The sequence below is a fragment of the Ursus maritimus genome, unplaced genomic scaffold (assembly GCF_017311325.1).
Source record: "Ursus maritimus isolate PB19 unplaced genomic scaffold, ASM1731132v1 scaffold_3, whole genome shotgun sequence".
Taxonomy (NCBI): domain Eukaryota; kingdom Metazoa; phylum Chordata; class Mammalia; order Carnivora; family Ursidae; genus Ursus; species Ursus maritimus.
The window spans coordinates 13,794,761-13,817,998 of NW_024425563.1; the positions used below are offsets into that span (position 1 = coordinate 13,794,761).

The following is a 23,238-nucleotide window of genomic DNA, read 5'->3' on the forward strand; positions in this document are numbered from 1 at the left end:
CCATCCATTCATTTATTCACCCATTTGACAAATATTTACTGAGCACCTATCATGTGCCAGGTCTGTGGGAGTTCATCAGTGAGCAACACAGGAATAATCCCTAGCTTTATAAAACTTATATTCTTGCAATGGGATCTAAGGAAGACAAATAGTAATACATAAGCAAATAGAGAGTATGGTTGAAAGGGGTAGTTGCTGTGGAGAGAAAAGCAGGAAAAGGGGAGTAAATAGCCCTGGCTGGGAGTTGTAATTTAAGTAGGATGGCTGGGGAAAGCCTCGGGTGGGAGGGGATATTTGAGCAAAGACCTGAAGTGGGTAAGTGAGGTCAGGGTGACTGGAACAGAGTGACAGGAAGTGAGGCCAGGGAAGGGTAGGGGCTCAGACCTTTAGGGCTTCGGTTCCTTTGTTTGGGGCTTTGGCTTTAACCTTGAGTGAGATGGGAGCCCTGGAAGGTTTTGCACAGAGGAGTACCAGGATCTGCCCTGTGTTTGGACAGGTGCACTTGCTGCCCCGGGAGACTAGACCAAAGGGCAGAGACAGAAACAAGGAGACAGGTTGGGCTATTCCAGTTTTGAGGTGAAGGATGATGGTGGCTTAGATCCAGGGTGGGAGTAACAGAGGTGAGAAGAGTAGGTTTTAATTGTGTTTTGAAGGTAGAACCAAGACATTTTTTTCCTGTTGAATGTGGAATATAAAAGAAAAGGAGGTGTTGAGAACGACTGTAGGGAGGAAGTATCATTGACAGAGAGGAAGACGATGGGGAGGGTAGGCTTTGGGGGAAATGTCTTTTGGACACGTTACCTGTGAGATACCTATTACTGCCCCAAGGATGAAGAGTAGACACTTGATTATGTGAGTCTGGAGTTCAAGGTAGAGGTTCAGGCTGGCAGTACAAATTTGAGAGTCCTTGGCATCTAGATAATTTTCAATTACGAGACTGGATGAAATCATCAAGGGAGTGGATGAGGATAGAGAAGAGGAGTAGGGCTTTCCTTACTTAGAGGCAGGGGTCATGAACAGTGGGCGAGCAGGGCCGAGGTGGAGCAGTGAAGGAGGAGAACTGTGGGATGGTGGTGTCCCGGGAGCCATACCAGCATGGCCGGGGCTAATTCTCTGTCTGGGGTAGTCATCTTGGATGGGGCAGGTGGCATCTCTGTGTGGTTGTGGGGAGCAAGTTTGGTGGTTGCTGAATTAAGGCTGTGGGAAGAGGTGGTAGCCCCTGGACCCACACACCGTGAGTGGTCATCCCTTTCCTCCCAGTGTCTGATTTTCTCTCTTGAAAATGTGTACAGTTATAGAAAAACCTTTTTTTTTTTTTAAAGACTTATTTATCTGAGAGAGAGTGTGAGAGAGCACATGCACACGCAGAGGCAGGGCCAGGGGCAGAGGGAGGGAGAGAATCCCAAGCAGACTCCCCGCTGAGCTACACGGGGCTCAGTCCCACAACCGCAAAACCACGACCTGAGCCGAAATCAAGAGTCAGACACTTGGGGCGCCTGGGTGGCTCAGTCATTAAGCGTCTGCCTTCGGCTCAGGGCGTGATCCCGGAGTCCTGGGATCCAGTCCCACATCAGGCTCCTCCGCTGGGAGCCTGCTTCTTCCTCTCCCACCCCCCCTGCCTATGTTCCCTCTCTCACTGGCTGTCTCTCTCTCTGTCAAATAAATAAATAAAATCTTTACCAAAAAAAAAAAAAGAGTCAGACACTTAACGGACTGAGCCACACAGGCGCCCTATAAAAAAGCCTTTTCTTTTTTTTTTTTTTTTAAAGATTTTATTTATTTATTCGACAGAGATAGAGACAGCCAGCGAGAGAGGGAACACAAGCAGGGGGAGTGGGAGAGGAAGAAGCAGGCTCCCAGCGGAGGAGCCTGATGTGGGGCTCGATCCCATAACGCCGGGATCACGCCCTGAGCCGAAGGCAGACGCTTAACCGCTGTGCCACCCAGGCGCCCCAAAAAAGCCTTTTCATTACGAATGTCCAGGTGATGTGAAATCCCCGGTGAAAGTCCCTGAGTACTCTCTGAATGTTTACTTGGGCAGTTATTGAAATATCTTCTTCAAAGAGGAAACTTGTAGAAACAATTGGAGCAGACCTTAGATCATGTAGCCATGCCCCTCACCCTGGGCGTTTTCTGTATGAAATGCCAGTATATGGCCACCCGGCTTTGGCTGGAGCACTCCCGGGGGTGCCTCTCTTTGAGCCTTTTGTGAGTATTTTAAGAAGCGGTGTAGTCTAGTGGAAAGACCAGCTCTACCACCGTCAACTAGCTTTGTGAAACCCGGTTTTGAAATGGAATTTAACCTTTTTTTGATCGTTAGTTTCCTCTTTTGTAGAGTTGTGATAATACCTATCCCTAGGATTAAATAGGTTTGGAAGATAAAAGGTGCCATGAAACGTCAGTGATCATACTTCTTCTTTATACTGAGCTGCACGTCCTTCTGTAGCTTCCAGGCGTCATACAGGCTTTTGGAACAACACGGAATGAATTGATTCCCTAATCTGAAACACTGAGAGATTTTCTTCACCCCTCTTTTCTGTATATAGCATAAGACGTGTGAGTGACAGCTATAGAACACAGAATCGAAAGCTTCCAGGTGCCTCTTTTGAGGTAGTGACAGGTCTACCATAATGAGACACATATCTAAATTTTCTCTAATGTAGATATCAATTGATCAGAAACACTTGTATTTGGATTTAGGTTTTCAGTCAGGGCGTTTATTCATTTCACGTTTTTATGGAAGAAACCTAGTGTATTGCCCTGGGCTCTTTCTTCTGCCTTTGCTTCCATGACCTAGGTTTTTATTTCCTGCCACTCAGTGGGAGGAGAGCAGAAGGCAGAACATTTGTACTTATCTTCAACTAATTACTGTCTTTGCGTCCCTACTCTCCCTGCCTCATGAGGTCACGAAACCCAAGGGTCAGATTAAACAGGCAGTGCCTGTGCCCCAGAAACTTCTGTTGTGCAGGACATGTTGTAACACATCTTGATTCAGAATGCAGATGGCTAAGAGCAGCCCCTCTGGGAATGCAGAAGACTGATCTGTAAGAGTTGTTCTGTTCTAGAAAATGAAGTATATTTATGTGCTTGTTTTATTAGTATTCCTGGTTTTATTTCATTTTTTTATTATTTTTGTTTTTCCAGTCTCCTTTTAGGCATTGAGGGGGATCTATCTACTTTTGGTAGAAGCAAAGTTACAGTGGATTCTAGTATTTTGGTGCGTGAGTTTGTTTACAGTATAATGTGCAGAAGCGCCCTGCCATTTCATGAAACGTTTGTGAAACTGATGGAGACAGCTAGTCTGGGCTAAGAATGAAGTTTAAGTTATGTTAGTGTTTTATTTCCCTACTTGCTTTGCCACACATCTTCCTTTTCTCAGGCTCTATTGTTATTCAGAGCTGTAAAATAAAATGCTTTATTTTTAGGGCCTTTTCATCAGTGGAATTGTTGGTGATCGGCTTAATTTACGATGGGTTCTGTCTTTTGGCATGTGCTCTTCTGCGCTAGTGGTAAGTTGAAAAGGTATCATCATCATCAGTATCATCATCTTGGTCCGGTATTTTAGAATCCAAGTACCCTCCCCCCCATTTCTATATGTAGAATAGAAAAGTAAAATTAATCTTCAGGTTTTTAATGCCATGTGTGTCTTTTCAGTTAGGGGAGTCTATTTATTTATTTTTTTATTTCAGATTGCTTCTTTGAAGATTTTTTTTAAAGATTTTAATTTATTTGACAGAGAGAGAGAGGCAGCTAGAGAGGGAACACAAGCAGGGGGAGTGGGTGAGGAAGAAGCAGGCTTCCTGCGGGAGCTCGATCCCAGAATGCTGGAATCATGACCTGAGCCGAAGACAGACGCTTAATGACTGAGCCACCCAGGCGCCCCATTAGTTAGGGGAGTCTTTTTAAAGTGAGATTTGGATCATGCCCCTTCCACGTCTCAGTCAGCACCGGAGCCATGCATAATAGTATACGTTCTGTGAAGCGAGCCCAAGAGCCAAGCATAAATAGCGCGACATTCGGTGCTCCCGAGAACCGGGTCATGCCGCACCTTGACTGTTGTGTCTGTCACTACACTTCACCACTTGGCTCTGGCCAGACTATTTTCCATGGTCCTAACATATCCTGTGCCTTTCTGCCTCACTATGTTTGCTCTCGCTCTTCTTCCTGCCTTGAATGGCTCTCTTCAGCTCTCCATAGTCTCACTCAATGTCGCCAGCAAGTTATTGGCCAAATGGCACTTGCTTCACAATGTCTTCCTTTACTGACCTCATTCATTCTTGAAAGTAATCGGTTCCTCTTCTGTATTTCTTTGAAGGCACTGATGTTGTCAACAACTTAGTCCCCCCTGTATTTCTTTGAAGGCACTGATGTTGTCAACAACTTAGTCCCCCCTGTATTTCTTTGAAGGCACTGATGTTGTCAACAACTTAGTCCCCCCTGTATTTCTTTGAAGGCACTGATGTTGTCAACAACTTAGTCCACTGATTTCTGTATTACTCTTGCTTTCCCTAGGAGTCTGTGGCATGGTGGTTGAGGTCACAGATTTCCTAAGACCTGGACTCCCTGGGTGTCTGTCCCTCGTCTGCCATTTCCTAGGTGTGATTGCTGTGTGCTTCAGCCTCCTTGTTTGAATACCTCTCACCCGGGTTGGTAGGGACGGTTATAGGGGTTTTTGTGTGTAAGGCACGCAGAACAGCACCTGGCTAACGAAGTGCTAGAGAGGCCAAGATCCACGTTTTGATGCATCTTTTTTTTTTTTTTTTTAAAGATTTTATTTATTTATTTGACAGAGATAGAGACAGCCAGCGAGAGAGGGAACACAAGCAGGGGGAGTGGGAGAGGAAGAAGCAGGCTCATAGTGGAGGAGCCTGACGTGGGGCTCGATCCCGTAACGCCGGGATCACGCCCTGAGCCGAAGGCAGACGCTTAACCGCTGTGCCACCCAGGCGCCCCTTGATGCATCTTTTTTTGTTTCCTAGCTCCTAGTGAGGAATTTTTGTTGAATGAAAGCATGGAGTTCAGTTAGACCCAGTTTTATTATTGCTTTCTAGTATCTGCTGTTGAGAGTTTGACACGCTTCACTTATTCACGGCCTGCTCACCCACACATATATATGTATTGTTTTAAATCCTGTGTACATTTTTGTTTTGTTTTTTCACATTTTTTGAAAAATTGAAGTATGTGCATAAACTCGCCCTTCTTGGTGTGTAGTTCTAAGTTTTGACAAACGAGTATAGTTGTGTCACCACCACTCCCCCCGCCTCTCCCAACCTCTGGCAACCGCTGACCGTTTTTCTGTCCTTGTGCTTTTTCCAGAATGGAATCCTACAGTATTGTACATACTAGTTTTTAGCCCATGCAGAATATTCCAAAAGAAACTTTTTTTTTTAAAAGATTTTATTTATTTGTCAGAGAGCACAAGCAGGGGGAGCGGCAGGCAGAGGGAGAAGCAGGCTCCCCGCTGCACAAGGAACCCAATGCGGGACTTGATCCCAGGACCCTGGGGTCATACCTAAGCTGAAGGCAGGCACTCAACTGACTGAGCCACCCAGGCGCCCCTCCAAAAGAAACTCTGACTACCGAGAAAACGTCCACTTGAGCAAAATGCCAAAAAAAAGCAGTGATTTGGCAAATGCTCCCGAATTGCTGAGCAGATCATAGGTTACAATGGCTGCAGTAATGGCTGTAGGTGGCGCGTCCTGGTCCCCACGGTGTACGTGGCGCTACCCTGACCACACATACGTGACCTCAGCCAGTCCCTACAGAAGTCCTCCACACCCACAGACCTGGGGGCGAGAAAACGGAAAGCGTTGTCTAATGAAGTTGAACAATGAGGACTTAACTTCTTAGAGCTTAAGACAAGTCGGACGGGGGTAATCATTACTGAGCTTTGTGTTTGACATCTCTGGTCAGTGGTGGCAGTTTGGTGGGTGTCTTACTCGGTGCTGCTCTAAGTGGGAGCATCTGAAGAGTCAGCACAGGTCTCTTAGGCTCTAGACCTTTGAATGTGCAAACGTCAGTGTGCTGGGCAGTTTGGTGTCCCTAAAAGTGTCTGTGTAGATGTCACATGTCCCCTTTTCTTCCCTTTGTCTCTTAGGTGTTCGTCTTTGGCACAGTCACAGAATGGCTGCACTTCTACAACAAGGGGCTCTACTGCTGCCTGTGGATCGTCAATGGCCTGCTGCAGTCCACTGGTTGGCCCTGCGTGGTTGCTGTTATGGGCAATTGGTTTGGGAAAGCTGGGTATGCCACTCCCTTCCTCTTTAATTTCTCTTTTTAAGTGGTTTTAATATCAGATTATTCAGACTTGTCATCAATTGAGTCGATCTTTTTGACACTACCCACAGCTTCTATTTTAGAAAGTTAGACTAGTTGAGAGAGAGAAGGTTTCATGTCAGAATGTATTACGGGAATTAGTGTGGACTGGAGAGATGGCTTAGCTCAGTGAGACATGTTCTTTTTCTCTCTTTTTCTTTTTCTTTCTTTATTTTTGAGAGAGAGAGAGTGCATGCGAACAGGGGGAAGGGTAGAGGAGGGAGAGAATCTTAAACAGACTCCATACCCAGCATGGAGCCCGACACAAGGCTCGATCTCACAACCCTGAGATCAGGACCTGAGCTGAAATCAAGTCGGACCGTTAACCGACTGAGCCACCCAGGTGCCCCAGTGAGGCACGTTCTTAATATTCTGCTGGCCATGGTCAGATTTTGAGTGTGGCTTAGGCAGTACATCTCAATTTTTAATAAAAATCTTCCCTTTACAGAATATAAGTAATGTAATGTGATAAAATCTCACGTGCCATCCCATCCTATGTCTTCCTGTGGGTTTTGCCTTCCCTTCCCTTTTTTGAGACTCAGTGGTCTAGTTTTACCTTCTTACATTAAAGGCGAGGAAACCGAGGCCAAAAATTATCTATGGGACTTGCCTAACTAAGATCACATAACGAAGACTCTAATAAGATGCAGATGAAGAATGCCAAACTTTGGGGCTTAAAAGCCCAAATTGGAGGGCACCTGGGGGTCTCAGTCGTCAAGCGTCTACCATTGGCTCATGTCATGATCCCAGGGTCCTGGGATCGAGCCCTGCGTCAGGCTCCCTGCTCAGAAGGGGGTCTGCTTCTTCCTCTTCCTCTGCCTGCTGCTCCCCCTGCTTGTGCTCTCTTTCTCTCTCTCTGTCAAATAAATAAATAAAATCTTTAAAAAAAAAAAAAAAAGCCCAAATTGGACATTTTTTCCGTAAACCTTCAAGTAGTTGTCAGATGGTATGTGAGTTTATGTGTGATGCAGGCCGTGGCATGAAGGTGGGCACCTGCTACAGTATCTTCTAGGCTACCAGGAAGAAGAGCCATATTTCGTTTGCAAGATGGAAAATAAGTTGAGATATCCAAAGACTTGGCTTTGTTGTTTGCCATTTTGGTGACATTCTGATTTCAGGAGTATTATTAATTTGAATTTTTTTCATTTTTCCTGGATAAATATTTATATATTATGAGATACACATTTATTTCATCTATAGCTCCATCTTTTTTATTTGTTTACTCCTTTACCATAGGCCAATGTGTGCAGCAGGCATTATCCACCCACCAGGTGATCAGTGCATGCTCTGCCCGGCTCCCGGTTTCCAGCCTCCCCAGGTTCACGATGGGTCATATGCCTGCTGGCTAATGATCTGTAACGTCGTGAAAGTTCACCCGTGAAATGTCTTGTGGGTAGAATAAGTACCACTTAATGAGAATACTCTGACTATACTTCACTGTGCGGGTGATTTCTGTTGAATTCTAACGCTAGCGTTCCTTTTTTAAGAGAATCAATTTTAAGAGATACTTATTCCCATGTAATACTTTAGTTTTCTATTGGACTAGGTGATGCTATCTGCTCACATGCTGTTTATTTTTATCAAGATTTTTAAAGTAATTTTTTTCCATTCGAGATTTTTGAAAATTAGACAAAGGCTTCTTGTTTATTTTGGACAAGCCAGATAACATAAATGAACAGAGAAAAATAAAGGTAAAACCACTTGAAATCCTATCACTCAAATCACTTCAACACATTTTTTTTTTTTAAGATTTTACTTATTTATATGAGAGAGATTGAGCATGAGTTGGGGGCAAGGCAGAAGGAGAGGGAGAAGCAGACTCCCTGCTGAGCATGCAGCCCAACACAGGGCTCGAACCCAGGATCCCAGGATCATGACCTGAGCCATAATCAAGAGTTGGCTGCTCAACTGACTGAGCCACCAGGTGCCCCTCAGCTGGTTTCTTCTAAAATCATGTGTTTGGTCAGCCAGTGTTATTCAGAGCCTGACCTTCCGACTCTTTCCTCCAGGACCCTCTTGCTAGGTTTGATATATTTTAGAGGAACAGGGCAGGGCTGTTGAGCACTGGGGAGAACATGGAGATTATCTAGTTTAAATTATTTGTTTTCCAGGTAGAAAAAGTTGGGGCTCCAGGGAATTAAGTGATCTGTTGAAGACATTGCCTTAAAAAACTGCTAACCTCGGATGAATCATGCCCCTTTATCAGGGTCATAGTTTTTATTTTTTAAAAAGATTTTATTTGTAAGTACTCTCTGCACCCATTGTGGGGCTCAAACTCAACAACCCTGAGAGCAAGAGCCTCACGGTCTGCAGACTGAGCCAGCCAGGTGCTCCCAGGGCCATAGTTTTTAAAAGCAGATTCCGACTAGGTCACGCTGACAGGTACACTCGTGCAGCCCCGAGCGCTTTCCCACACAGCACTGCGCTCAGTGCTTTGAGGAGTGTAGCACGTTCTAGCTGAGAACGCTGAACCTTAGCTGTGACCTGCTTGAGATTGCGCGGCTGGAAGCAGCAGAGCTAGGACTTCAGAGCAGACATTTTTCACTCTGCTGTGTTGTCTTCCTGTTCGTTTCTAAGACTCCTTCTGTCTCAGTGAGGTTATAAAAATGTTTAAGGAGCTAAAAAATCTAGACCTAACATAGTATGTTATTAATAGAGGGGCACCTGGCTGGCTCGGTCAGAAAAACATGCAACTCTCGATCTCGGGGTCGTGACTTTGAGCTCCATGTGGGGTGTAGAAATTCCTTATAAATAAATAAACACATTTAAAAATATATGTATCAAGTAGAATAAAATACAAATTTTGATGTTAAAAAAATTAATTTGGGGCACCTGGCTTGTTCCGTCAGAAGAGCGCGTGACTCTTGATCTCAAGGTCATGAATTTGAGCCCCCACATTGGGTGTAGAGATTACTTAAAAATAAAATCTTAAAAAAAAAAAAATTAACTCATCTTTCTTTCACCAGCCCTACTGTCATTGCCTCTGTTCAGAGCTAATCATTTTTCTCCAGGACTGTTGTAATAGCTAGTTTTCCTTCCACTAGATTCTTTGCCCATCCTTCTTTTTCCTTTTTTTTTTTTAATGGCTTTATTAAGGTATGTAATAAGCTGCACATATTTAAGACGTACCATTTGCATACATCCTTAAAACCACTGTCACGGTTAAGCAAATGGACATATCCATTACCCCCAAAAGTTTCCTCTTCCCCTTTGGCAGTTCCTCTCCTCCCCCACTTCTACTTTCTCCCTCCCTCCCATTACCATCTCCAGGCAACTCTTGACCTGCTTTCTGTCACTTTAGATTAATTTGAAATTTTCTCAAACTTAATATAAAGAGAATCATACAGGATATACTATTTCTTGTCTGCTTTCACTCAGTGTAATTATTCTGAGATCCAGTCATGTCACATGCATCTGTAGTTCATTCCTTTTTATAGCTGAGCAGTAATCTATTGTATCACAATTTATCTTTTCATCTGGTGATGAACAGTTGGGTTGTTACCAGTTTTTGGCCATTACAAATAGAGTTGCTGTGAACGTTTGTGTACAAATCCTTGTATGAACATATGCGTTCATTTTCCTTGGACGAGTATGTCAAAGTGGAGTGGTAGGGTCATGTGGTAGGTGTATGGTCATCTTTTCAAGAACCGGTGGTCTCTCCCAAAGTGGTTTTACCATTTTATATTCCCATCAGCAGCGTGTGAGGGTTCTAGTTGCTATGTATTCTTGCCAACACATGCGTGCGGTCTTCTCACTTTCAGCTATCCTCGTAGGTATGTAGTGATACATCATTGTGGTTTTAATTTGTGTTTCCCTAAAGTCTGATGATGTTGAACACCTTTTTATGTGCTTATTTGCATCATGTTTTTGTGTGCATGAAGCTTCTTTTTAAAAAACTTTTCTATCTTGAGTTTTCATACTCTTTAACATTGTATTGGATTTTTTTTTTAAGATTAAAAAAATTTTTATCTCCATACCCAACGTGGGGCTTGAACTTTACAACCCTGCGATCAAGAGTTGCATGCTCTGCCTACTGACCAGCCAGCACCCGTGGATTGTTTTTGTATTACTGAGTTTTGAGAGTTCTTTATATTCCAGATGTGAGCCTTTTATTAGATAAATGATATGCAAATAGTCTGTGACTTACTTTAAAAATTCTCTTAACAGTGTCTTGTGTTGCACCCGAAATTGAACTTTATTTATTTATTTATTTATTTATTAAAAGATTTTATTTATTTATTTGACAGAGAGAGAGACAGCCAGCAATAGAGGGAACACAAGCAGGGTGAGTGGGAGAGGAAGAAGCAGGCTCCCAGCGGAAGAGCCTGATGTGGGGCTTGATCCCAGAACGCTGGGATCACGCCCTGAGCTGAAGGCAGATGCTTAATGACTGAGCCACCCAGGTGCCCCTGAACTTTAGTTTAATACTATCTTTTTTTTTAAAAGATTTAATTTATTTATTGCAGCGAGAGAGTATGCACATGAGAGTGAGTGAGAGAGAGAGCAGGAGCAGGGGGAGAGGGAGAAGCAGACTCTCTGGGACCTTGGGATCATGACCTGAGCTGAAGGCAGATGCTTAACCGACTGAGCCACCCAGGTGTCCCTAGTTTAGTATTATCTTAAAGTGACCTGATGTTTTGTCATTTGGGTGTACTTTAAAAAAGTCTTAAGATAGAATGTTGGTTCTTTGGAATGTAAACTTCACTGTTTTAGCCATTTTGTATTTGAACTGCACCAGAATTCCTTCTGATTCTATTGTCTTGTTTTTCATTGTTCTCTGTCTTAGGCGAGGAGTTGTTTTTGGTCTCTGGAGTGCCTGTGCTTCAGTGGGCAATATTTTGGGAGCGTGCCTAGCTTCTTCTGTTCTGCAGTACGGTTATGAGGTAGGCATTTCCTTCTAGCTTTTTCTTCACTATATATAATATGTTTTGGTTTTCTAGGAAATAATACCGTGGCCATCCAGAACTATGTAGAGCTTGTTTGGGTGGGGCAAGGCTTATATTAAAAGTGGACACACTTGAGAATATCAAACACAGAAATTATTCATGGGAAAAATACCCAAGTCTAAAGACAGTATAATCAATTGGGAACAAAGTGTTTGCAACTCATGTTACAGATCAAGAGCCAATCTCCCTAGTATGTAAATAAAGAGTACCTGCAAATTGATAAGAAGACCAAGAATACACAGAAAGAAAGGTAAAGGATTTGAATGTGGAGTTCATGAAAAAGGAATAGAAACGGCTTCGAAATAGATGACAAAACATTCCACTTCATTTGTAACTTATTCATTCATTCAGTAAACATGTATCACAGTTCTCTAAGTGCGGCAGTAGAGAATAGAGCACTGGCCAAAAAAGAAAAATGTCTGCCCTGTGGAGCTTAGGCGTTAGTTGGTGGAGAAATGCAAATTAAAACTACACTGTAAAAAAAGAAAAAGAGAAGAAAGACAGAAACTATGCTGTATATTTATCATATTGGTAAGAATCCATAAATTTGATAGCACTTTGTGCTTATGAGAATGTGGACAAGCCAGCATTGACCTCTCTTGGAGCCTGTCTGAGACTGTCTGTCAAAATGACAGCTGCCCTGACCGAGCTGCTCCACCTCCAGGAATTCATGCCACAGGTGACCGTGCTTCCACGTGTGCAAAGTGATGCATCTACGTGGTTATTTCAACATTGTAAGAGCAAAAAATTCACAAATGTGAACCAGGAGGGAGACACAGTGTGACACATCTATGCGAGCGAAGGTGACCCAGCTGTGAAGTGGGTCCTGAGAGGGAAAGTTCTTGGTGGTTTGTTAAGTGAAGAAAACCAGGGTGCAGAACAGTGTGTACTGAACGATGCCATTTTTGTAAAATGGAGGAAGAATCAGAGTGTATATTTGTATTGGACTGTATGTTTCTAAAACAGTCTCTGGGAAGTAGAAATCAGATAACAATAATGGTTATATGTTAGGAAAATGGGGATTAAGTGGACGGGAGAAGAGGTGGGAGGGAGAGTTTTTACCACCCATTTACTTTTGGTTGCTTGGATCATGTGAAAGTGTGATGTGTTCAAAAACCTAAATAATTAAAAGTAAGTAAGTTGCTCTTTTAAAAAGTAGTTAAATCTTGAAATGGTTCACCAAATGTTTGGTCTCAGAAGAATTTTGGTCAAGTTAGTTAGGCTCCCTGAGAAGTCCTTCCTGTATTCCCAGTCACTTTTATTCCAGGCTTCTTGGCTTCGTATCTGGATTGTACTAATTGGCTCAGATGGGAATTTTGGTTCACCCCGCGTGCGGCTCCCAGATTTGACTTCTGGAAGCACTAATTTTGTCACTGTCTTTTCCAGAAATTTAGACTGTCTGTCCACATCAGGTTCCATTTCCTATTAAATAAAATTCCGCTATGCAGCCTGGCTTTTAAGGTTCTTTCGTCTTGATCTCATCTATTCCTAGCGGTTTTATTCCTGGTTGTGAAGCCCCCCCCCCGCCCTTCGACCATGCGGGAGGCTTTCTCATTCCCTCCCAGTCCCTTTGCTTTGGGCGTGCTGGGACAGACCGTCAGTGGCCTTTTTGGCTCTTCCTGAAGACATTGTGTTGCTGTGCCAGCATCGTTAGCTGTTTCCTATTAGGACTGGGCCTTCTCCTTCATTCGCCTGCTTGATGCCTTATACTATTGTTTGGTGTATTGTTTAATCCCCTCCACTGGATAAAATATTTTCGAGGGCAGATACTGTCTCTTGTAGGAGGCTCTGTGGTACAGAGAAAGAAGTTTTGGAGCCGGTCCTGATTTCACAATTGCAGTGGTACCACTCAGTGTCCCTGGGACCTTAACTGGCCTCTCTGAGCCTCCGGGGGAAAATGCGTGGACAACACAAGTGAAACAGCTCCATGCCTGGGATGGCCTGAGCACTCAGTGCTCATTTCCTTCCCTATGCCCCTGTTCTTCCCACCCTGTCCTCCACCACCTTCCCCACATGTGCTGCTAGTGAATGTGCTCTAAGCAATAGCCCCGATGGATAAGCAGCACCTCTCTCCTCTCTTCTCCAGTATGCCTTTCTGGTGACAGCGGCTGTGCAGTTTGCCGGTGGGATCGTCATCTTCTTTGGACTCCTGGTTTCACCAGAAGAAATCGGTGAGGAGAAGCTGTCCTTTCGGTTCAGCGTGTCTTACTGTTACTGTTTACGAGAAACCTGAGCCAGCACAGCCAATCTCTTTCCCGAGGAGAACTGTGGGCTCCTTTCAGGGGGTTGAAGGAGTTGTATTTGCTGCTTGTGTTCCATAGACACTGGTTGGCTAACCGGGCACAGACGTTTGAGGGGAGCGAGGCTCACCTTTCTAGATTCAGGGAAAACTCTCCATTTGCAGATGAGTTTTGTAATTGAGACACTGACTGGAAATTAGCATCATCTGTTTCTCGTTTCACTTTTTCAGACAGATTTCTTTCCTTTCATAAAAGTAATTTAGTTTGATACTTATCTGTGGTTACATACAAGCAAAACCACAGAAGCAAATAGACGTATAATTCCATCTTTTGCGTGTTATTGAAGAGACATGTCGGTTTTATAGTATGTAATTAACATTTTCTTAAATGTAATTGAGATAGTGTAAATGTCATTGAAAAAACATTGCTTTGAAGCCAGGTAAAGTAGAATCTGCTTATTAGCTGTGTGGCATTAATTGACCTTGGTTGACCCTGGCCTTGAACCTTAGTTGCTTCTTCTGTAAAGTGGAGATAAAAATAATCTCAACCCCATGAGTAATGATACATGCAAAGCACCTTGCTCAGTGCCAGGCATCTAGAAGGCACTCTATAAATCATGGCTGTTATTGTTTTAGGTCTCCCAGGTATCGAGGCAGAAGAAAATTTTGAAGAAGACTCACACAGGCCATTAATTAGTGGTGCTGAAAACGAAGACGAATATGAGCCCAATTATTCCATCCAAGAAGGCAGTACTGTTACCCAGGTCAAGGCAGTAAGCTTTTATCAGGCCTGTTGTCTTCCTGGAGTTATACCGGTAAGGACTGTTCAGCTCTCCTTACCACAACTCGTGAGATATTATACATGGATATTAGCTCTACCTGCGATAAAGCATCTTGAAGTACTTAGCTTCTCTTTGATACTTTATTTTAGGAATGTACGTTCAGAGGAGTATTGTATAGTGCCCTCAGCTTGTGTCTAGGGTGGCATGACTTGAAATTTTATCTGCATTCTAATGCAGGGTTGGTCTTCCTTTTTTTGTGAAGAGCCAGATAGTAAATGTGTTCAGCTTTGCGGGGGGGTGGGGGGCAAGTCGTACAGTCCCTACCACAGCTACTTACATCTGTAGAATACAAGAAACCCTAGATGGTATGGAACAAAGGGGTATGGACAGGTTTGGCCTGTGAGCTCTAGTTTGCTGACCCTGACCCTGCATTCCAGAAAGAAGGCAAAAGTGGTGTTTTTAAATATGTTCTTTTTGGCCTATTGAAGTATTATGTAGAATTCTGTGTGACCAAGAGGGTTTTGAATGGTTCATTTAAGTCTGCCTTATTTGCCTGTATTCTTATCAGTCTAGAAAACAATTGTTTGCCCTTGTATTAAAAGGTGCAGAACACAGTACTCCACAGTATTTCTTGGTAATGCATTCCAGTGTTTCCGAAACCTTTACAGTCGGGAGAACTTTCTAACGTCTGAACTAAATCCCTTCTGCTGCAGTTTTTTGTCTTGATGTTTCGGGCGCGCAGGCACGGGAGTGGAAGTTAAGAGGCCTAGGTTATATTTCCAGCTTACCCACTAACTCTCTGTGAGGCCTGGGGTATGTCACTCAGCCCATCCTTGTGTCCTCAGTTCCCCTTCCCACAGAGCAGAAAGTCTACCCCGGGGTCTGTAACACTGGGTTACTGTATTGTGAATAAGCACCTGGTTTTGTTTATTTTATTGTCTAAGGGTGCTTTACAAATGTCACCCCGCAGCTAGATTCAGAGTCTGCAGGTTGTTGTACTTCATACTTATTAATTCCCTCTGCCTGTGCCCCCAAGCTGAGAGGGCTGACATTTGCAAACAGATAGTGAAGTATGAGTTAGAAGGTAAGTTTCTGCAGTTCTGTAACCAAAAGACGATATACAGGCGAAATGCAAGTTCCTTGAGGCCTGTTCTTACGCTAAAGATTAGTCATTTTTAAGTAGTTGTTAAAGTATTCTGCTGGTAATAGTGTACTTTCTGGGACAGACCTTACATCTGTTGTGACTAAATATGAAACTTTTGCTACTCCTCTGTATTTCACAAGCAATTGTTCCCTGACACGGGCAGGGATGCAGAGGAAATCGAGTTAACTTAATTCCTTTGTCTTGTAGCAGGCTGTCTGGACAAAATGCCCTCCTGATTGGGATTTGGCTCTCTAGGGGGTGGCTGTTGCCCTGCCAGGGAGGCTGTTTAAAAACAAGTGATACCTAGGGAATAACTGGCAGCTCCAGGGAAAAGAATATACTAGCCAGACACCCTTTGAAGTCAGCCTCTCTGTTCCTCCCCCTTTTTCCTTTGATGCTAAATGTCAGGATTTCCTGGTAATAATGTGTTGAATATAGGAGTCTTAGCGCCACTGCCATCCTAATTGTATTCCTCAAAGTAGAGCCACAAGGCCCAGGATGGTCATGTGCTTTCATTTCTGACTCACCAAAGATACTTTTTGCTTTTCCACTCGATGCTGGAATACAAGGCTTTTGGAAACCATGATGTGAAAGTGGTTTTAATGTTGATGCTTTTCTTAGACCTTGAAACTATAGTTTCGTCACATTGCTCTCCACTGTTCATAATGTTAACTTTGCAGGAAGTAGAAGAACCAAAAAAGTTGGGCTGCTTGGAATAAAAGCTGTGATGTTTACTGGATTTCTTTGCTTATGGTTAATGATAGTTAGTGGTATGAATAAAGAAACAGGAGTGTATGCTCTGCCTTTGAGGTTCAAACACTGGTTTGCTTCTACTGGGGAACTGAAAGGAGAAGAAACTGGGGACAATTAAGAAATGGTCATATGTATTTTTATTCCAGAAGCCTGCTGCACATGCCTTTCTGGAAGCTAATGGGGATAAAGAGAAAAGGGAGCCTAGGTAAAGTCAGGCAAATGGATATTTATAGAAGTGTGTAATTTTAAGATCAGGTACTGTCTTCCCAAACTCCCTGTGTATGGTTTTGCTTTTTAATTACATTGAGAATTGTGGTCCTGCTATGCTGTTTTTTGTTCCTTATCGAAAGTCGAATGTTTTTCTTGTAGTACTCACTGGCCTATGCCTGCTTGAAGTTAGTAAATTACTCCTTCTTCTTCTGGTTGCCCTTTTATCTGAGTAACAACTTTGGATGGAAGGAGGCTGAAGCTGACAAGTTGTCCATTTGGTACGATGTTGGAGGAATTATAGGTAATGCCAGATGCATCTTTTTCTATAATGAGCGTTAGTCACTGGTAATATTTTACTGGGTTATGAAATCTGACATTGTTTAAAGTTTTATTGTTTAGTCCACAGCCATTTTTCCTAAACCGTCCTACTACCAGTAAACAGCTAAACTCTTAAAAAAAAGAATCCATAGAAAAGAAGAGCCAGCCCACGGCAGCCCTGTGATTTATAGGGCTCTTTTTTTCTCAGTTCTTTGTTTATGGATCAGTTCTTTTGTGTTGGGAAGCACAGGGATGTTTCCCTCTGCGATCTCTTCAAATGTAACCCTTTCGCACACTTTCAGTGATATCTTAGGTCTAAAGCTAATTGTATGCCAGAGATCCAAGTTAGAATGTGAATGTGTTCATTTTATCTACTTCCCACCTTTCCCACCACCCACAGCCCAAGAAGGGAAAATAGTGTCTAGATTTTGTCAGGTCATGGAGGTAGGAATAATAGTGGGGATTCACTTCTGTGAGTATTTTGCATCTGCAGATTTTTTAAATAGTAACTTTTTGCTGTGGCTGGAAGCATAAACAGGTACTTAAAATAAGACCGTTGTGCAGAATGGATTTTAGTGGGTGTTACTTATATGGCTATGGCAGAATCGGAACATCCTTTCTGTAATGTTTGGATTTAGAATTGTGGTAAGGCAAAGCTGCCCTGAGCACATGAAAGCAGTGAGTCCTCAGGTGATACACTGTTACCGTACTTGAACTTGTCTGCCCCTATTCTTAGATACAGAGCCAAAGGTGAGGCTTCCCCCTTTAGACCTGATCATACTTCTGGGTCCTGCTGTCCAATGAGGATATACCAGATGTCTCATAGCCCCTACTGCTCGAAATGGGGGTGCATGCTAAATGTGACCTTGTTGCTTGAAGGATTCACATTACCTCTTTCTAAAGATCCTGACCTGTTCATTATCACCAGATCATAATCACTGCATTTAATTTTAGTAAACATTTATTGGCTGCTACTAATAGCCCATGAGGCATGATCTTTAATGAATCATCTTTTAAAATAAAAAGCAGAGGGATACCTGGGTGGCTCAGTCGGTGAGGCGTCCAACTCTTAGTTTCAGCTCGGGTCATGATTTCAGGGTTGTGAGATCGAGCCCTCTGTCGGGCCCTGCGCTGAGCGTGGAACCTGCTTAAGAGTCTCTCCCTCAAAACAAAACAAAACAAACAAAACACCAAATCAAACCAACAACAACAACAAAAAGATTCTCTCCCTCTGGGGAGCCTTGGTGGCTCAGGCAGTTAAGTGACTGCCTTCAGCTCAGGTCATGATCTCAGGGTCCTGGGATTGAGCCCCTGGAGCCTGCTTCTTACTCTCCGTCTGCTACTCCCCCTGCTTGTGCTCTCTCTCTGTCTGTCAAATAAATAAAATCTTAAAAAAAAAAAAAAAAAAAAGGATTCTCTCCTTCTGCTCCCTGCACATGCATGGCTGCTCTCTCTCTTAAAAAAAAAAAAAATTAAAAAATTAAAAAATTAAATAAAATAATAAAAAGCAGAAAAATCAGGAAAAGCCTTCACAGCTGGTTTGAGAAGCGAGAACAGCAAGGGACAGTGGGTGGTTTTGAAGATTTTTTTGTTTTTCCTTATTTCGCTATCTGATTCATGGTGTCCCTCTCAGCGTCATGGCTATTAACAGTCAGGTAATCTTCCTTAAAGGAAGCTGTGGAGGAAGCCTTTTTGGGAGTCAGCCATCTTTTTGGGTAGACCAGTGTCAGGATCCTGATAGCAGGGAGAGGGTACATGGGGAACAAGCTTCAGATAACTGAGCTAAATCATAAACGATTTTGGTTGTGATGTGCTCTTGGTACTTGCAGGTGGAACTTTGCAAGGTTTCATCTCTGACATATTACAGAAGAGAGCTCCGGTTTTAGCTCTCAGTCTGCTTCTGGCCGTTGGGTCCCTCGTTGGATATAGCCGTGAGTATTCACTTGCAATTAAATTATTTTTCTGATCTCTCGGGACTAAGGCATTTGCCATGAGTCAGTGATCCACCCTGGGGAGATGCTTGAGACCAGCTACAAAGGCTGATAGGAGACCTTTGTATTGTCCTGTAAAAGCCTGGTCAGAGTACCATCCCGTAGTTTTATTTGTGTTGGGGAGGAAACTGGCATCTCTTCTGCTTTGGTGGCTTGTTTAAAAGCTTGCTTGGGAGTGTGTATGCTTTGTTTGAGGGTAGGCTCCAGAGGGCCAGCATTAGAGCCAATAAAACAATAAAAGGGAAAGGGTTTCAAAAGAGGAAAGATGGTAATTAGTAGGTTTGGTATATGTCCCTTAAGATGCTGCTGAGATGGGAGTGGAGTTTTCCTTTAGCTTTTAGAAGTCTTATTAGCTCGGGCACCAGCAAGAGGCAGACATTACAAATAAAAGTTGGAGTAGGCAGTGAAAGAGTTGTATCCCTTTGTTGTCTCTGGGAGTGATCTGTGAGGTCACTGAGATCCAGATCTTTCTGTGCTGTTCAGTGGGGGCCCATGTAATCTGCTTTTAAAGTCAGCATGCTGTTTCTGCATCTTTTCTCATAGGTTCTCCAAACGATAAGTCCATTAATGCACTTCTGATGGCAGTGACAGGTATGTCATGTGGCTCTGTTTCACTATACTATTACTGCTCCTCTGTAAATAAAAAGGAAGACAGGGAGACCGTTTGCTCCCTCAGTTTGAGTAATACTAAAACCTTCATTATAAAGAGCTCCAGTGGTAAAAGGAAAGCTGCCTGCTTCAGATTCAGATTCTGTTTCTCTGCTATTATGTGACCTCTTTAGTCCTGTTGTTACAGAGCAGTCCCCTTTGACAGAGATTTTCTAAAATGTTTGATTGCTGCCCCAGCTTCCCTTATTCTGGAAGTGGCTTAGAAAGATGCCACATTGGAAACCAATTCATCAGCTTTCAAAAAGGTTTTCCTCCTATGTCAGAATTGGTCAGTGTTTCTCCACGTGGGCACCGGATGAAACAGTTGAGTGTAATTGGGGACCATGGTATAGAAAGATTATTTTTAAACTTTAGATCCTACTCAGGATAGTGAGAGCTGCTCATGATACGTGAGGCACATGGAACTCATTCCATCCATGTGAACAGAGTCTCATGGGCCAACTCCTGCTCAGTCTGTGGAGAGCAGTGGCTGATAGAACCGTCTGTACTGCTTACAGAGCTTTTTCTCTTCTTTTTTTTCCCCCAATATGTGTGGTTGAATTTGGATAGTCAGATACTCAGTTGATACAACTCTACCATAGAAGTTGACAAGTGAGTATAATTAGTTATTAATGGATGCAGACTTTACGGATTAGAAAGGCTGTATATTCACTGTATTTTCTGTATCTTTGGTTTTTATAAAATATACCAGAATATCATATAATTCAAGTAGGGCTTTCAGAAAAGTGGATGCTAACTAGTTTGAAGATGACATGATTTGGAAGAGTTTTTATTTTTACTGTTTTTTTTCCTCTCCCTTTTGCTGTTTCTCTCCAACATACTGATTAAAATGTTGGGATAAGAGTTGTCCAGTAGATTTCTGGTGGTGCGATGAATAGTGTTTTAATGAGAACCTGTTTTGTTTATGACTTCAGGATTTTTTATTGGCGGACCTTCTAACATGATTAGCTCTGCTATTTCTGCGGACCTCGGTCGCCAAGAGCTGATCCAAGGGAGCAGTGAGGCTTTGGCGACCGTCACAGGAATTGTTGATGGAACTGGAAGTATTGGAGCTGCGGTGGGCCAGGTGAGAGAACAAGAGAGGGCTTGAAATTGAGTGGTGAGTAGTCTCTCATTGGTGGAAGAATTGACACCTGCGCACTGGGCCACAGTAGGTGTAAGCCTTAGGTTTCTAATCTTCTCTGAGGTCAGCTCATGGGACCTAATATGGAAAGTCCCTCTACATTTTGTAGTTTCTTCTTCCCACTTTTATTTTCAGATTCTTCCTGTCTGGAAATGAGCTGACACTTCATAAGACAGATCCTCAGTCCCAGTTTGCTTCTCCCTTCTTCCTAGCCTGAACTTAGCACTCCGAGGGGCCACGAGACACGTGCTTCTCATTATCCCCCACCTGGCATGCACACCCTACCTCCTGTCTCGTACCAGACATACACGTTCTTCTCATGGATCCCCACCAGAAATTGCCATGGACTCTGCAGCTGCTCTGAGTCACTTTCTCTGTTTCCAGTGACTGTGTCTCAAAGGGAGGTTCATAAATGTCTTATGTCAGAATCATCTGGGTTATTTATTAAAGTACAGAACACTGAGCTTACTACAGGCTTGCTGAATTAGAACCTGGAGATTTGTGTTTCAACAAGCCTTCCTGCTGATTCTTAGGCACTCTAAACTTGAGATTGTCTAGGCTAAGACTGGCCTACAATAAGTGGTCAGAACTACTCAAAGGCTTAAATTCAGCCTTTTCTTCCTTGGGACAGTCGTGACTCATGCCTCTCCTGGGGTATACCTTTCCAAGACATTGAGGGCAAATTTTGCAAAAATAAGGATCAGAGAATCATCTGCATAGATAAAATAGATGAAACTTTGGAAATTAATGAGATGTTTAATGGGCAAAGAAAATACAAGCAAAACCTCAGGGGTTGCCCAGTGGTCAAAGACATAGGAAGTCAGCAGTGCCATGTAGGCAAAGGGAGGTATTAGTCAGTGAGATCAGAGGTGTAGGGGAGCCAGAGAAGGAGAATGGAAGAAAAAAAGTCTCTTTAGTTCTGACAGGTCATTACCAGCCTGGAATATTGCTGTTTTGCTTGCTCTGTGGGGATAGATCACCAATGTCTGATTCCTGGTAGTTAATGAGAGAGCAAGTATTGAGGAAAACAAGCCATCTTAATGCTTATCACTACCCAGCCATATGTCATATATTTATTTGTTAATGTCTTACTCTCCCACTATGATGTAAGTATGACGAGGACAGCATTTTGCTTTGTGTTCCACAGTAGCCCCAGTACATAGGACGGTGTCTGGCACACAGTAGATGAGCCCACATCTGTTGAATGGCTGTAGAATGAATGAATGATAGGATTGATGTGCTTAGCGTACTTGATTATGAGACTGAAGAGGAAAAAAAACCTAGGAAAAGTAGGAGAAATGTGCTTACTTGAGTGTGCGCTGGAGTAGGAACCAAAAATGCTATTGGCTACCAGTTTAGAGGTCTTTATATAAAGGGTAAGGGGTGATTGTATTGGACATCCTTTTTTTTTTTTTTTTTTTAAAGTTTTTTTTTTTTTTTTTTAAAGATTTTATTTATTTATTTGACAGAGAGCAAGTACAAGAAGGGGGAGCAGTAGGGAGAGGGAGAAGCAGGCTCCTGCTGAGCAGAGAGCCTGACGTGGGGCCCAATCCCAGAACCCTGGGATCCCGACCTGAGCCGAAGGCAGACACTTAACCAACTGAGCCACTCAGGCGCCCCTAGTCATCCTTTCCTGATATTACTCTATTTTCGGTTATTGTTTCTCCCTGATGTTTTCTTCGTTAATCAAATGAGTGGGTTATATAATGAGCATTTAAAGGAGTTTATTTTTTATTTTTAGTTTTTAAAGATTTTAATTTATTTATTTGAGAGAATGAGAGAGAGAAGAGCACAAGAAGGGGGAAGGTCAGAGGGAGAAGCAGACTGCTTGCTGAGCAGGGAGCCTGATGCAGGACTCGATCCTGGGACTCTGGGATCATGACCTGAGCTGAAGGCAGTCGCTTAACTGACTGAGCCACCCAGGTGCCCCTCAAGGAGTTTATTTGTATTTAGAATGTTTCACCTGCCCGTATTCGGATCCCTAACTGTGAGCTTGGGTCAGCATTAGGCTCCCTTTGGTGGCTGGGGAAATAGGATCTGGAGTAAATCATTGTTAGCTTTATTCATTCCTCTTCCATACTGATTTTTTAATAATTTCCCATTGCGTGAGGTGTGAGATTCCAAACTCTATGACTTAATATTAGAAACTTGATGAGCCTTGTCCCAGCTCTCCTAATTTACCCCGAACAGCTTTGTTTCCCCACCTTCCTTTGACTTCACAAGAAAACTGTTTCTGATTTGGTTTCCGTAGCAGTTGGTGCCGACTTTAACAGTGCTTGTCACCGTGCATCACATTTACTGGTTTATCTGTCTGTGTCAGACTCTGCGTTTCCTTGAGAACAGGAACCGTTTCCTTCATCTTTGTGGTCCCGATGGCTTAGTATGTTTTTGACACATAGTAGGGGCTCAGTTAGATTAACTTGTGATATCTATCCAGGAAAAATAAGAACAAATGTCCACATAAACGCTGAAACATATATGTTCCTTGCTGGATTACTTATAACAGCTAAAACATAGAAAAAACCCGAATGTCATAGACTGAGGAATGGATTAAACAGAACGTGTGTATTCATATGATGGAGTAGTATTTGGCAGTTGAACAGGGTATCCGGCACTTAAAATTGGATAGATGGTACATAGAGGCCCCTAAAAAATAGTATGCTAAGTGAAAGAAGCCCGTTACAAAAGACCACGTACTTAAATGATTTCGTTCATATGAGATATCCAAAATGGGCAAGTCTATAGGGA

The 23,238-nt window shown here is 43.0% G+C and overlaps 1 protein-coding gene across 6 annotated transcripts in view; it reads left to right on the top strand.

Annotated features, from left to right (window-relative positions):
* Positions 1-23,238, top strand: part of SLC37A3 (solute carrier family 37 member 3) — a 45,490-nt gene that overhangs the window by 17,112 nt on the left and 5,140 nt on the right. For 4 of the 6 annotated variants that reach the window (XM_040643938.1, XM_040643937.1, XM_040643936.1 and 1 more), the window contains 9 exons: positions 3,426-3,509; positions 6,098-6,243; positions 11,102-11,198; positions 13,348-13,432; positions 14,137-14,315; positions 16,549-16,690; positions 18,537-18,638; positions 19,242-19,289; positions 20,282-20,433. In XM_040643938.1, the coding sequence (XP_040499872.1) occupies positions 3,426-3,509; positions 6,098-6,243; positions 11,102-11,198; positions 13,348-13,432; positions 14,137-14,315; positions 16,549-16,690; positions 18,537-18,638; positions 19,242-19,289; positions 20,282-20,433 (1,035 nt within the window). Of the gene's footprint in view, positions 1-3,425; positions 3,510-6,097; positions 6,244-11,101; positions 11,199-13,347; positions 13,433-14,136; positions 14,316-16,548; positions 16,691-18,536; positions 18,639-19,241; positions 19,290-20,281; positions 21,894-23,238 lie in introns of those variants that run through there. The other 2 variants (XM_040643940.1, XM_040643939.1) reach the window with 2 other exon arrangements.